This window comes from Cottoperca gobio, chromosome 13, assembly GCF_900634415.1.
Source record: "Cottoperca gobio chromosome 13, fCotGob3.1, whole genome shotgun sequence".
Taxonomy (NCBI): Eukaryota; Metazoa; Chordata; class Actinopteri; order Perciformes; family Bovichtidae; genus Cottoperca; species Cottoperca gobio.
The window spans coordinates 24,308,520-24,324,954 of NC_041367.1; the positions used below are offsets into that span (position 1 = coordinate 24,308,520).

At 41.6% G+C, this 16,435-nt stretch overlaps 1 protein-coding gene across 1 annotated transcript in view; it reads right to left on the reverse strand.

Moving 5' to 3' along the window:
- The window catches only part of phldb1b (pleckstrin homology-like domain, family B, member 1b), a 105,411-nt gene extending 91,624 nt beyond the window's left edge, over positions 1-13,787 (reverse strand). The window contains exons 1-3 of the mRNA XM_029446052.1: positions 13,746-13,787; positions 12,033-12,108; positions 2,959-3,060 (exon numbers count right to left, since the gene is read on the reverse strand). Of these exons, the coding sequence (XP_029301912.1) occupies positions 2,959-3,018 (60 nt within the window). The 5' untranslated portion in view covers positions 3,019-3,060; positions 12,033-12,108; positions 13,746-13,787. The remainder of the gene's footprint in view (positions 1-2,958; positions 3,061-12,032; positions 12,109-13,745) is intronic.
- Between the last annotated feature and the right edge of the window lie 2,648 nt (positions 13,788-16,435).

Sequence of the window (16,435 nt, forward strand, 5' to 3'; positions counted from 1 at the left end):
GTTTTTAATACAATGCACCATTTGAGGCTAACTGCAATTCCGTTACGCTTGCATAATGACAATAAAGGTTTTGAATCTTGAATCTTTCTAGCTTCAGCACATGGCTGTGCATCATTTCTTTGTTCACTTTTCTTCATTTCTTAGCTCATTTCTTATTCAATACAGATTTCAAAAACATAATCAGTAATATTCCTCACCTCTTGTCACTTATGTTTTAAGTGGAAAAGGCAGGACAAATAAAATAGCAGTTACAATAAAAATAAATATGAATTGCTGGACAAAAGCTACACCAACGTTAGGTTAACTTCCTGTTGTAAGTTGAACCTCCTCAACCCTGCTGCTAAAGTTAACAGAATACTTAAAGCAAAGTAGTTGATAAAGCTGAGAGGCTAGGGTTAGGGTTAGGGTTAGGGTTAGGGTCAACCCTGCTGCTAAAGTTAACAGAATACTTAAAGCAAAGTAGTTGATAAAGCTGAGAGGCTAGGGTTAGGGTTAGGGTTAGGGTTAGGTAGGTTAGGGTCAACCCTGCTGCTAAAATTAACAGAATACTTAAAGCAAAGTAGTTGATAAAGCTGAGAGGCACAATGATTAGGATTTGTCAATTGTGGTTTGTAAACACAACATTCAAAGTTGGCCCTTCCTTTCCGGCTCGGTTCGGTTGAGCTGCTCGACACCAGGTAAAAGCAAACCCATTGTTCGCCATGTTCATTTTGTCTGCACTATGTTTGCCATTTGTGTAGCTTCCTCTTGGATGTGTATTTATAAACTGGCACCTGGCCTCTATGTTCTTATAGAGTCTGATGTCCAGAAACGTCCCGAAAACAGCAAATAAGCAAATTCAAGCGAAGGGCCACAGGGTCTCTGCAGATACAGACACCACTTCACACTTCTAGTGGGTCAAATATTGCACCAGATTCCTACAGGAATCATCATCTATCTTTCATTTCTTTCTTGATTTAACTACCATACAAGTAGAAGAAAAAACTGAACACACACACGTTTACTTTGGTAATTTGTGGGGACTTTACACACATTTACGTTAATTTCCTAGAGATTTACCCTAACCCTAACCACTGAGCCAAAAAAATAGTTTTTTCCAAATTGGGGATATGGCTTATATCCCCAATTGTAGCCTAGGTCAGGACACACACGCACACGCACGCGCACGCGCACGCACACGCACACACACACACACACACACACACACACACACACATATAAACACAAACAGCGCTCCCCTTAATGCCTAATAGGATTGACCCAGCAGGTGGGAAACACAGACATCTCCGCCTGTCTAATTACTGATTCCTGCTTTACAACAAACTGACATATGTAGGCGTCCCACCCAGCTGTACTGCCTGACCTGACCTGCTGCCTCTTCACTCAGTTGGGCCTACAACTCTGTATTTATCATCCATGGAGAGTTTTAATACCAAACATCTGTCAGGGCAGCCAATATGGTGACATTTAACATCAATGGATGCTGTTGTGAGAAGAAGAGAGCGCTTACTGTGTGTGAATGGGTCCACATTGTAAACATGGAACAAAACTGACACACTGATAACTAATGGTGGAAGTATGCAGATCCTTTACTTAAATAAAAGTGTCAATACAGCAATTTAAAATATTCAATTACAAGTTAAATTCCTGCATTAAAAACCTTAAATAAGTAAAAGTACATAAGTATTAGCAGTAAAATGTAGTTAAAGTATTAAAGTAAAAGTACTGGTTTGGCCCCTCTGACTAATATATTAATATATTATATTAGAGAGATTGGCCGGAGAATCGGAGCAGCGGGGGCGGTTCTGCAGTCACTTTACCGCACCGTTGTGACGAAAAGAGAGCTGAGCCAGAAGCTAAAGTTCTCAATCTACCGGTCGATCTTCGTTTCTACCCTCACCTATGGTCATGAAGGCTGGGTCATGATCGAAAGAACGAGATCACGGGTACAAGCGGCCGAAATGGGTTTTCTCAGACGGGTGGCTGGCGTCTCCCTTAGAGATAGGGTGAGAAGCTCAGCCATCCGTGAGAGACTCGGAGTAGAGCCGCTGCTCCTTTACGTTGAAAGGAGCCAGTTGAGGTGGTTCGGGCATCTAGTAAGGATGCCACCTGGGCGCCTCCCTAGGGAGGTGTTCCAGGCACGTCCGGCTGGGAGGAGACGCCTCGGGATCCCCCAGTCGGAGCTGGAGGATGTGGCCCGGAGAAGGGAAGATTGGGGTTTCTTACTGGAGCTGCTGCCCCCGCTACCTGACCCCGGATAAGTGGTAGACGATGGATGGATGGATGGATATTAATGTTGCACCAGTGTTAGAGCAGCATGTTACTGTTTCAGCTGCTGGAGGTGGAGCCAGTTAAACTATTATCATACAGCTTTATACACAGCGACTCCAGGTTTATCTGAGCCGTCGTGAGATGATTAATGGGAGAAGGTTCTGAAAGTTCTGAAGTGTGAGCCGGACTACACGCTGCTTTTTGTAAGACTTACTGGTTTATATTTAACAATGTGTTGTATTATATTATCCAATGTGCCAAATCTTCATCTGAAAAGTAACTAAATCTGTCAAGTAAATGTAGTGGAGTAAAGAGGACAATATTTCATACTTATTATATTTAAGTATGTAGCATAAAACTGAAATACTCAAGTAAAGTACTCAAGCAAACTTTAAATCTGTTTTCCTCTCTGCTGCCGTCAGCTGTGATCTGCGGCCCTCCACCACCAGTCATCATATCCAGAGCCCAGGTCGAGCTCATCACATGTCCACTCCTCATCAAATCCAGATCTTCAGCATTCTCTTTCATTCTCATATATATGATTTCATAATGGGGTCTAATCTCCAAACACACATCTAATTTCTCATCTGGTGCATTTTAGTTTACTCAGGAAAAAGTCTCTCCTGATTGAACAGATAACATATGACTCTTTTCTCTCAGTTTTCTCCATCCCCTCAACACACGTACCTGTAACACCTGGTGGGTTTTCCTTCCACACTCGGGCATGTTCCTGTTCAGGCGGTCCATGTCCACTGAGCTGTCCACGGCTCCCTGCGACACATGAAGATCCTGAGGGAGGAAATGAGAACATGATATGAGCCAGACGGTGAGTAACAAGTCATCACGGGTGACTTCATCTCTGCAGAACAGTTAGTTACAGGATCAAAATCTTGTTTAATGGGATTCCCCCTCCCCACTCTGCCTAAATGTGTCAAGGTGTGATTCATGCTGTCAGAGCACACACACACAACAGATGGTAGACAGCATTTAGCAACGTACTCAGAGGAAGTAACACACTTAAAACACACACACACACACACACACACACACACACACACACACACACACACACACACACACACACACACACACACACACACACATTTAAATCTCTTGGCAGTTAACACATTCACTGGAAATCAGCCACCTTGGCTGCTCTCTTGTCTCTCAGTCTCTATGAAAACACACACTGTGCCCAAATCCCACAAATTCCTCCCTTCTTACTCAGTCATTTTGGGGTATTTCCATCCAGTCAGCACAGAGCAAACAGCTATAAATATATTCCATGTCAGTACACGAGTTAAGTGGCCAGATTCTGTATAAGGGTGAATATATATTTGAGAAGTCTTCATATGAAATGTGAGAAGCACAGAAAAACACTTGGAAAGGTTAGAAAACACATTGTTATATTAATCACGGAGAATCAGAGTGTATACCTGGAGTCATTTGCATCCCTAAAATGTTGTGCATCAGGGATGGAAAATATGTTTCTGATGTGCTCTGCCCTCAGGATAACAAAACACTGCTGCAATATCATCATATTTGCTCTTCTGACAAACCCATGAAATGATATTCAGCAGTGGAGTAAGCCTCAGGGAAGCTCAAACAGTGAATCACAAAACACCCAGAAAATAAAAACAAATGTTGAGAAACTTTCTATCCGAAAGGCTTTTGTGCAAAACTCTTTTCTGAGCCAGAAGGAGCAAACTTCCACATTCTGCCAAAGACAAACTGTTCCCCCTCAGGTTTTATGCAATGTTTCTCATGTGAAATTTCAACCTGTCCTTTGTTTTCTCTAAATATAATAATTACCTTTCTCCAGTTGTCCAGCACATGCATTGCCTCCATGGCAAAGAGTTGCTCCTGGCTACTGACTCAATCCTATCAGTGTGGAAGTGATTAACCAGGACAGCTCTAAGACTGTAGAGTGACACAATTTCTTTAACGTCGCTTCTTTCCATGAAACACAGATTGTGTCTTTCTCTTGATCTCAGTTCTTTGTCTAAAGCTACCGGTGCAGTATCCTCCACAAACTCCTATTCAGGAGGTGGACCTGTTGCTGCTTGCTCCACTAAACTAAGACCTACATTCCTGACTGGCAGCACCAAATTCCCAGATAACAGAGACGTGTGTGTGTGAGCGTGTGTGTGTGTGTGTGTGTGTGAGTAAGCGCTGATCAAAAGAGAGAAGAAGAAAAAGAAAAGAGGAAGGGAGGAAGAGAGAGTGATGACTGAAGTGATTTGATAAAAAATAAAGCTCAAAAATAGAGTGAGGAACATACTGAAGGAGGGAGGAGGAGCTCTGTAATTATGAACAATGCAAAAGTAGCACAATGCCTGTGTGAACAAGCCACTATGAATAAACCATGAATATTATAATATGATAGCATGTTTTCCATGTTGATTTGTTTATTTCCAGCAGAAAGATAAGAATAGCTGAACAGATTTAAAGCTTACTGTTGCATTACATCATCAGTCTTTTGTACAAATAAGCATAAACTGCATTACCATAGTGTTACTGCAGCTTAAACACTTACATTCTAAAGTAGTGCTAACAGGAACTGCTGTTAGCACCTACTAGATTAAGAACTTGGATTTGATTTTGTAAATATGCATTAATGACTGCATGTGCTCCCTGATTTGATCCTCCTGCGTCTAATCACCCTGCTGCCCTTGTGTCTTTGCCTACCTGGTTTATCCTATTTTCTGTTACATTAGCCTGCTGCCTCAGTTTTGTTTTATACCAGTGTGTTGAATTCATCTTTGTTTATTAAAGCTCACTGTTGCAGCCTGCCTGTTGTGTGTACTGTGCTTGGGTCCTGTTTTTAACCGCACCGTGACAGAACGAACCAACCATAAAATGGACCCAACAGATCTGTTTGAGGACTTTATGAGCTTTCATATTTCCTCATATGTGTTTATGGAGACTGGAAACAAGGGAGGTGGGGCTGAGGAGTTTTTTGCCTGAGTTATTAAGCACCCCCGATTGTCAGTCTGATTCACAGACACCGGCCTGTTAGCGTTTAGCATGCTAGCCACCCCTCCATAAACTTTGGCTTTCTGACTCTGCAGCCAGCCGATCCTCCGGCTCCAGCTCCAGCCCCAAACCCCTGGTTTTCCTGGGAACTCGCCTGGCCCTGGTAGGTCATCAAAGCCTCTGTCAGACTTCCAGGCTTCTTGGGAAGAAACCCAGCCGTTCCAGACGCCATCCTGTCAGCTTCAAGTCTGCTCCTTGGCCTGAGTCTCCGCTGCCTAGCAACCCTAAATCTACGCTGCCCAGCTCCTCGGATGACACCTTATCCTGCCGAGCTACAGCAGACCCAAGTTTCTCCTGCCGAGCTGCAGCAGTCCCTCTTGAAGCAGAGTCTAGTTCCTCCTGCCAAGCTGAGGAAGTTCCCGGTTCCTCCTGCCGAGCTGCAGCAGACTCTGCTTCCCCCTTCTGAGCTGAAGGAGACCCCTGTTTTCCCTGCTGAATGGCGGTAGTTCCCTGGTTTGGGTTCCCCTGCTGAGTTGCAGCGGACCACAGTTTTCCCTGCAGAACTACAGAAAAATCTCTGCTTTCTTCTGCCAAACTATGGCAGTTCCCAGTTCCTCCTGCCTAGCTGCGGCAGTGCCCTGGTCCTGTTCTCCCTGTGAGCTACAGCAGTCTCCTGTTACAGCCTGTTCCTGTTCCCCCTACCAAGCTTTAGCAGTTCCCTGTTCCGGTTCCTTCTGCTGAGCTGCAGCAGACCATGGTTGCCCCTGCTGAGCTGAAGGAGACACCTGTTTTCCTTGCTAAATTGCGTCAGTCCCCAGTTTCTCCTGTCGAGCTGCTGCAGTCGGCAATTCTGGTTCCCCATGCCGAGTTGCGGCAGTTCCTAGTTCTTCATGCCCCAGCTGCGGCAGTCCCCTGTTCTGGTTCCCCATGACAGGCTGTTTGGTGGTCCCACCTCGGCCTTTGACCTCCAGCGGGGCTCCTCCTTCGTCACCAACCTCCTCTGCGGCCCTGGACATCTAGTCACCCTACAGTGTGGTTCTGCACATCTAGTCTTCTTCCAGAGCAGCTACGCCAGTCCGGTCGACATCCTGCCCGTCCTCCAGAGCGGCTCCACCCTTTGTTCCTGTCTCCTGGTCACCCTCCGTTTGGCTCAGCTACCAAGCAGTCCCCCTGAGTTGCCCTGTTCCGCCTCTGCCCTGCCCGCAGACCGTCTGCCTGGGGGATCTTGCTGCGCCCCTTTGCAGCTATCCCTTGTTTTCCTGTCCACTTTGCCTCTGAATGCCCCTGAACTCAATTAAAGAAGCAAACGTATAGTATAAGGTTAATATTATAAAACATAGAAGTCTTGATTTTGAAAATGTGGAGTTAACAAATTGGGTAGCTCTACTGCAGACCAACTACTTAGCCTAGCTGAACTTCTAAGCTTCAACTAGTCACATTAGCCATTAAACTAGCTGGCTAGCATGCTGATTCTCAAAGTGAGGAAAGCTAAATAAGAATTATTATTGCCATTTGTATTTTCTCTGTATAGTTCCCTCTGCTGTTAAATAAAATGTTCTAAACACCCATATGGCATTTAATAATGGGTGTTTGTTCCCACCACATCAAAGTCCATTTCTCTCAGGCTGTGGGAGGACATCAGCAGCTTTTCTTTCTATCCACACATTCTGACTGGACACACAAAGAAGTCTCAATCTCTCCATTTCTTTCTTTCTCGCCCTCCCTCCCTCTCTCCCCCTCATGCCAGGACAGAAAGGCTGGCATTGTTTCCTGTGGAGCAGGCATGGATGATCTCTCCTCACACATGAAGGAATCTTGTTTTTTCTTTTTGTTTTTTTCAAGGGGTTATGAAAGCGAGGGAGAAAGGAAGGCTCACCATTTATTTGGAATGCAAAAATGTAGAAGCAGGGAGGGAAGCTAGACAGCCTGCCAAATGCAGAAACATGTAGATGGGAGGAATAATAGAGATGACAGAAAGATAAAACAAAGTTGAAATTCTGCTGCAGGCAGGTTATTTTTTCAAAGGGTTATCTTTTTCAGTGAACCAATCCATATAATTAAGAACCTCTTGAATGTAATCTACATGCACAACCCTCTTTTCAATATCCTTAGTTGAAATTGATTTTTTTTTATCATATAACAACATACTTTAAATCAAAATTAAAACATGAAATGTAATATACTGTGTTAAATTGTATCCATGCCCGACTACTCCACAATACAAAATGTTACACAAAACCAAGATCATATTGAGGTTTTTACCAGTAATGGGACTAAAGTTGGAAACTTCATCCTGTCAGTGGATGTCATGGAGTGATTCAGATTAAACTGGTTTATCTTTCTTAGAGCAAGAATGAGCAAACTTGATGGCAATGTTTCTCTATTTTAGACACTTTGTTTTGATGATGGTTGCTATCTAAAAGCTCAAAACACGCCCAAAATGAAAAGGATCTTGAGATATGGACCAGAGTGTAGTTGAAAACTCAGGAGATTCACCAAAAATAATTTGAAAAGAGAGTGACGTTGTGGATGAAGAGCGTCTGTGAATCTGTGTAGAGGAGATGTCCTCTGGGACAAATGAACTGACCATTTAAACAAGCAAGGGGCCATCTCAGAGAATGTGGAGATAATCAGGAATGTGAAAAGAGAGAAATGGATGGGTCATTTCATAACTCATTCGAGGGAAGCGTGCATCCACCTTTTATATCTGTCTAATATGTTGCTGATCACTTGGTCTCTGCTCCACTAGCAATAAAAAAGCAGAATTGTTCTACTTCTTACTCGATGCCATTTCTCCAGTGATTAGACAAAATGTGTCTTTAGCAAGTTCACACATTTTGAACAAAAATATAATTTTTTTTTTTTTTTTAATCTATGTAAATTGTATTTTATAGATTGTTTTCCACAATTGACCTTTAATACTTACCATGGAGCTTATGTTTTCAGTTGTTTGTTTGATTATTTGTCAGCATTATTATGAAAAAAACTACTGACCCAATTTCCATGAAACTATGTAGCAAGGGCCAAAGCAGAAGCCATTACATTCTGGAGCAGATCCGAATAACGTGCGGCAACAGGCATTATTGTTCACTTATTGAAATGGCCTTGGCATAGATCTGCGCTCTCCGACTGGTCATCTATTTTGTTTATTTTTTATAACATTTAGTGTGTTATACTTTCTAACCAAAATTGCGTCACTTGTAGTTCTTTAAATTTGCATCTGTTTCCTATTATTACTGAAGATCTTAAAAAGTTTAAAGTTTAAGTTTTGGATAGATGCACTGACACTGAATAGATTCACTGCACGGGAAAACTTTCTTCTGTAGGAGATACGGCAGCATTGTCTCACTTTCATCATTGTTCTGTTTGTTGTTTTAAGTGCTAACTTGCTACAACAGCATATGGTCATGTTTGGTCACATTACGGTTCAAAATACACTAACGACCAATAACCTTTCTCTCTGAAAGGTCAGAGGTCACTGTTTGATGTTAGGGAACACATGTAGGCCCTAAAGCAGCAACAATATGTGTTATATATGATATAACCTACCAGCCTTTTACATGTTTGCAGGTTTGATCATGTGTTCGAATGATCTGGCCTGAGAATAGATGCAGTCTGTAGCCACAGGCAAGACGCTGCGTCTGTGAGACACCAAATGAAACACAGCAGAAAAATGCTGAAATGCTGGATACAGCGATGAGGATTTAAATGAATGGAGGGGAAGGAGGCATTGAAGCTTTGCAGGTGTGTCACAAACTTCCTTGCAAACACACCTGGCAGCTTTATGGAGGTCCACCGGACAAGGGTAAGTGTGCAAATAAAGGCAAAGTATACAACACCACCTGTACAGATTCCTGAAACATAAAACAACTGTCTACTCTTCATCCCTAGTTTGTCTGCCTCCAAGCGAGAGCACAGTCAGATGACTAAGAAATCTTGTCTTCTTGGAACCTACCATAGTTCATAGGCAATGTCACGGATAGACAAGTGTGTGAGTAAAACCACTCATATGGGGAAATGTGGCTGTTGGAATTAGATCTTCAGAGCAACTCTACTAACAGAAACATGCTATTATTATTGAGTATGCCAAGTGCCAGTCCAAGTAAATCATCAAACTCTGCAAATGTTTCCATTAGCAGCTAATCAGCAGCTAACAGCACATGTTTATCAGCCATGTAGCCATGACAAATGACACATTTTTACATACATCATAATATTAGGTTACATATATCAATATTTGCTTAGAAAACCCCCCAAAAGAAGATATTTCAACTCGAAAACATAACATTATCGTGGCACATGGCACAATCACTTCCCAGCGTGCATTGATCCATTGCCAGGTATCATTGCTATTGGCTGAGGGCTCCCAACATGGCTGCCAGAGGATGGATAACATCATGTCAAGGAAGAGGCAGATCCAACTGAGACAGAAGACCAAGAGAGATAAGTGTTACTGACTCTACATTAGTCAGCTGAGAGCAGATGAAGGAAGGAGGGGACAGAGAAGAGATAGCAGGATGATAGAGGAGGCATATTAGGACAGACGGTAAGCAGCAGAAGAGCTGATACTTTCTGTTTGGGTTCTATCTCTTCCAGCCAGCTGTCACAACACAGCTCCGCTCTGGACTCCTGAGTTCTGATAATGGAGGCCGTTGGGTAATCCTCCCTCTGCAGGAACAGTTTGTCTATGTTACTTCATTTGTCTCATCTCTTCATAATTCTTCCATTCCTTTATCATTTTCATGGCTACTATCTTTCTCTCGCTGCATTCTGTCTGACCTTGGGGTTTCTTTTCACAAACACCAGAAAGATAGAAAACGGAAACAATATGAAGGACAGGGTTGGTTGATAGGTGTTTTGTTTGTTTATTTTTGAGTGGGTTAAAGCTACAATTCATGTAATTATATGAACATTGCTCAAACAGCAATGATATAGAATCAGAGACAAATGTCAGGTTTCTCTAGTGGCCATCATTGGCATCACAGCGTCTTGTGCTATTCAAACTGGCAGTTTGAGATTCTTGCCATTTCAGGCAGTGTGTATGCTGGAGTGTTACTTTGTTGTTCTCTTAAGGGTGCAGCCAAAGCTAAATGACACATTCTGTCTTGAGAAACAAACCACAGAAATGCAGTAAATTGTGCCGTGGGAAGAAGGGTGGATTTACTATAGGCGCCTTTTAGACAAGACAACATACTGACCACATGCTGTGTATAAATCTGCAAATCATAAGAGGTAAATTCTCACAAATATACAAAACAAAGCATTTTTAAATCACTCCATTCCAGCTGTAAAGTTCTCCAAGAAAAATGGAAATGGCTTTTATGGAACACACAGCCAGGCTGACATCCAGCTCAAAGCTCAAAGTCTTTAACTTGGTCTCTTTTTTGGCAAATTAATTGGGGATTGGGGGGCGTTGGGGAAGGGAGAGCAAGAACAGAAAGAAACGGAAGTGATTATGACACCCCTCGTAGGGTCATATTGACAGACCTAAAGCCTCTTTCTCTCAAAGCGTGCTATTTGTTCATTTACAATGTTGCAGGTTGTATGTTAGAGAGAACTGAAAGAAAGACACATGTTTCTTCCAGAACAGGACAGATATGGAAGTGGCATGAAGGTCATTACCAGTGTCAGGTAGGAACCAGAGAATATCATTTACAACAAGTTTTCAAAGGAAAAATAGAAAGCATGAAATTTCTGAAGAACAAAAACAAAACAAAGAATTCTGACTTTGAAAGTCTTGGAAGTCTTTGGGAGCACCGGAGAAGTTACTTTGTGTTGGACACAGGAAGAAGTCCAGCTATGGAAGTTAGGATTGTGCATGACAGATCATGTCCTTCAACTTTTTTCCACTATTTTGTACGACATAATATATAGCAGACTGCAGTGCTCCTCGCTCCAGTGGTGGTATTCAAAGCTAAACATAGCATTTACAAGCTTTGTGGGCCGACCCTGAATAGCTCTGGTTGGTGGCATCCTTAGTTGTGGTTTTTAAGAAACAACTGCTACAAAAACAAGAGCGACAACTTTCTTTTTTGTGAATGTTGACAATTTATCTTGTTACAAATCCATCAAATAATGAAGAAAAGGTCAAAAATAAAGTATTGAGAAACATGAGGTGACGAGCGAAGATAACTTCACTCCAACCAAAAGGACAAAGTCTGCTACATGATAAGAACATCATTTGTGTGAGTTTCTTTCTTTAGAAGATAATGTAATTAACTTACTAACATCAGATTGGTGCTATTTATTTTACACTATTTATTTATATCTACAAGATTCCTGTCAGAATACAAGCAGATTCAAATGAAACAAGCATGGTTCCAGAACAAACAAATTGACCACTTACTCTAATGAAGAAAAAACGTATTAAATGAATATTTGCAATAACGTAGGTTACAATGTGATAAGCCTGTGGGCATATCTCCTGTGTGACCTTTGTCTTTAAGCAATACATTTGTACTCAAGCACATGTCCAGATTTAAAAGAAAGACAGAAAAAGAGTTTGGGAGCAACTGGAGGAAGTGTGTGACAGATAGAAGAAGAAGGTGACATACGGAGAGGCTTCATCCAGCAGAGTGTCACTATGTGTAGACTTCCTGTGCAGCACGCCGAGCCAGGGACAATTTCCTGTTAGTGACAGGCCAAGGTCGGAGTAAGTCTCTGCCGTGGGACAGGACTGACCTCAACTATGTACACTACTGATATATGTTATTATCACATCTGCTCACATTTCTACGTTCTAGTTTTACTCTTTGAGTTGTGGTACAGAAAGTGATGGAACTCACACAGACGAAGTAAGCGTTCAGCTGGGAACATCGTGGTAGACCTTTTTCTCAGGAGTTGGTGGAGACCAAAACAGCACTATAAGGAGAGTGAATATTGGACGTAGATTCATCAGGTGACCAGAAACAAGACTCCAAATAAATGCTAATGCTGCTCTGTGTCTGTTGGAAACTCTTTGCTAACATGTCAGCCAGCACAGCTTTAGGTCACAATAGGTCAAACATTTGTTTACATATTTTCTAGTATGTGTTCTGGTGACAAATTTGAGAATAATTATTATGTAACTGCTCCTGCCCCCAAGTGGGCAGAAAAAGTGTGAGGCTTTAAAAAGATGGAGGCTGCTTTACCTGGGCACTTTTAAGGGTTTGTTTGGATTTTAACCAAGGTAACAGTTGCTGTTTCAATGTTTTTATGAATGGACTCTCTGGAAAAGCTCCCCGTCTATGCATCGGTGACATATTTGATGCATATTTGGGATATGCTGTTTTTAAATGTGATTTGGTTTGGAATCGCACTGACAAACCAGCCTGTCAGCATGGTCTTGTGCCAATCAATGAATTATCTGCTGACATTAAAACTGAGCAAAACAGAAAAATGCTCCAGAATTCAAAATAAATGCTGGAACCAGACATGTAATGAAGCCAGGTTGAGAACTTTTCACCCATAAAAGGTCATTCAAATGGATCGGTTTGAATGATGAATAACATTTGAAAGATCACCTCTACACAGTATAATAATGTTCCAGAGATTAAACTAAGCCTCACCACCACACATTAAAATGCAAATCCATGCACACCAAGACACCAGTGTATCCCTCGTAGCCTAATAGCATGCGTAAACACAGATTAATTATTCTGGCATGAAACCCTAAGCATTGGAAAGACGCCGGCAGCTAAACACACCAGCTGCTGTCTCTGTGTCTCCTACAGACACAAAGTGGTATGAACACAAACATAAACATACTGCACACACTAGAGAGGAAGGAGATGAGAGGTTACAGAAATTAATCCCAGGACTGAATCGAAAAAAATAAGTGAGGAGAGTAAATTATACATCTCCTCTTCCTCAATGACAGCCTATGTTAAAGTGCACAGAATATTCAGTTTTGTGCCCATATTCCAGAAAAAGAAAATATTCCTACTAAGCTATTTACATGGCTAATGAAAATGAATATTCCATGAATATTCTCGTTTACATGCAGCCGTGCATACTCTGATTGACGTAGAACACGGACATTCCCAACATGTTGTTTGTCATGTCATTATGTAAAAGAATGTACCATTTTGCTTTGTTGTGTCAAAATATGGTTTTGGTGGAAGACTTATTTGACCGTGCGACCACAGCCTTCCTCTTTCATTCAACCACCTTCGTGGATAGGTTGGAATATCAGTGTGTATGTAAACGTAGTCAATGACTACTAGTGAAATACCATTGACAACTGTTTCACTGTCTAAAGGTAGAAATCTGAGGTTTACAGGGATGAAAAATAACATGATCATTAGGAGACTTTCCACACACGAATACAGGTTTTACATCATAAATACAGAGTTTAACAAAACTTTAAAATATATACATATATGTTGTAGCGTGCGTTTGTCATTAAAGCAGTGAAATCATCACCAGCAGAGATATGTGAAACTGCAGCGCAGCAGTTCAGAGGTTCAGAGAGCCTGTCATTATTCGATTATTGTCTCCAGTGACAGTAGAAATTATACCTCAAAGCCTCCTTGAAAGAATACTTGTTGTCACTATCCAAACCACTGTTATCCAAGACAGCAAAGTGGTATCTTTGACTAAAACACTGAGCTGCAGTACAGGCAGAGATGACTCAGTGTTTCTCTGGCCGCCTCTTTATTAAGAGTAGTGGAAACAGTTGTAAAAAATCTTTTTTCACTTTCTCTAAAGCACACCTCTGTTTGGAATGGTAACTTATTGAAAATGTGGTTCACTGCCACCTCCCAATTCAGACTGGTTGCAGATGTATTGCATTAGCTAAATATTTCCACTTTCTGAGATAAGGCTTTTAATCTGCCCAAACAAACCGTCCAGTCCAAGACTAGACGTTGGTGGTGTCGTGCTAAAGATATTATCAGTCCTCGGCTCTGTGATGAGAAACATGATCAGTTTAAAAGATGGATAATCACACCATGTATATATTGTAAGGAGAGATCGGTTGAATGCTTTGCTGGTAATCTATAAACAGACAGAGGTACAGGCTTTTGCAAAAACTCCTCAATTATAGAGAATTCTTCCTGCAAATGGCACCACAGCCGCCCTTCATCAACAGATTAAAGTCTCTTCTCCAACCTCTCTCAAAATACAAAGTCAGATTAGTTCCACAAAGCAAGGCTCTAATGCAGTCTTTCTCAAAGAGTGGTCCCCTAGTGGTCTGCGAGTATATTGGTAAAATGTCACATTTGAAATTAATTTATTATAAGTTCAAACTGTTTCTCAAACTGTTTAAAAATGACTAGTATAGAGTGTAGCATAGATGTAGCCTAGTTACGCAGCTATGTGTAGAACTTAGATCGTAAAACGAACCTACGTAGCTACATAGGTTCGTTTTACGTTCTTACGTCATAAATGATCTGTGCGGTCAATTTGAGCGGTCAACTGACAAGATGGATCGATGGCTAAAGACAGGGTCAGTTAAAAGAAAATTAAATGAACAATCTGACGCGACAGGCAAGGTGCATCGTCCTGATGCAGGTGATTCAGCAGCTTCAAGTGCTTCAGCCGCAGCAACAAGTCATTTTGTGTCCGTTACTGAGTCCCAGGAGAGCGGTTCGCCGTGTAACCACCACCCGCCTGAAAGCTGTGAAACTCGGCTTGAACGTGGAAAGTCCAGCGCTAAAGTGAAAAGAAAATATCACAGCGACTACATAAGATTTGGAATTTTTTGGACTGGAGATGAAGAGGATCCCAATCCACACTGTGTTTTGTGCTACGAGTCGTTGGCGAACGAGGCTATGAAACCCGTCGAGATCAAGCGACATTTTGAGAGCGAACACAAAGATTACTTTGGGAAACCTTTAAGTGTTTTTGAGAGAACGTGATGAACTCAAGAAATCAGTTTTTTTCACGGGGGGAAAATGTGAACGCTACAGAGGCATCATACAGGGTATCCCCTCTCATCGTAAAAACAGGTAAACCTCATTCGATAGGTGAGAATTGAGTCAAACCAGCTGCCAAGATCATGACTCTTTATTGTTTGGGGAGAAAGCAAGCGACGAAATTAACAGGGTCCCCCTCTCCAATGACACTGTCCAGCGGCGAATAACAGCCATGGCTGAACATGTGAATCACACGTTTACGCCAAAGCCAGTTTTTCACACGATGAGTCGACTGATATCGGGAATGAGGCAAATCTGCTGTGTTTTGTAAGGTACATTTATGCTATATTTAATAATTAACTTGTGTTTATTGTTAAATTCCTGTTAAACTTGGACCTGCAACCATAGTGTTACTGTATTTTATTTTTGAAAGTCCACAGCGGAAGTTTGTGTCGTACTAAATGTGGTGCATTTTGTGTATCTTGCTGAGGGTAAGTTCACTCTGACACTCAGTAATAAACTCAGTAATAAATGTAGTCTACGTTTCATTTGATGTGTACAGTCAGCATTTACCGTTGTTGGAAAAATATACCCACGAAGTCAGGATCAAAATCAAATAAGAGTTTTAATCAATATTCTTGCAAGAAAGAGCAGAGTTATACATAAAAAAAGATGTGCAAACTCTCACACGTAAGATTGTAAGACTGCTGTGTGCTGCTCAGAGGAGTGAATCCTCTGGTATTTATACTACATTCAAGTCAGGAGGTAGTTCAGGTCAGTCCCTCTTTTGTTTACACAACATGGTGGTTTGCAGGAGAGACAGATGGTCTTCTTATCTGGAGTTAAATCTCATATGAACGTAATGCTTGTAGAATCCGTAGTTGTATTTGTATTGTTGATTTAATGTGTGAAGGAGCGATATAGAGAAGGTCACATGAAGCTCATTATTAGGCTGTCATTTGTAATGTATTGTTGGAGTGGTAAGCAGGCCTATTGTTTTTGGATATTTGGGGAGTTAGGTGGTTCGTGAGTGTTTCTTTTATTGGTTAAGTGGTCCTTGGTCTGAAAAGGTTTGAGAAACACTGCTATAATGGAATCAATATTTCTATATGAGTCATGTAAAGAGGGAAGCTCATAGTGATGAACCCAGAGAGAATTATTAACTGACTCCCCTCGGCTCTACGAGGAATTTTAGCCTCTTTTAGCTCATTGTTTTTGTTTTACGGCCGCAACTTTACTGTTTCAGTTCAGTCTCAGTTCAGTTAGCATCATTTCCAGCAGCAGCAGATAGCTGTTTTCAGATCTTGTTGTTGTATAAGTGTCAAAATGTTTACTAATGCAGCTTTAATATT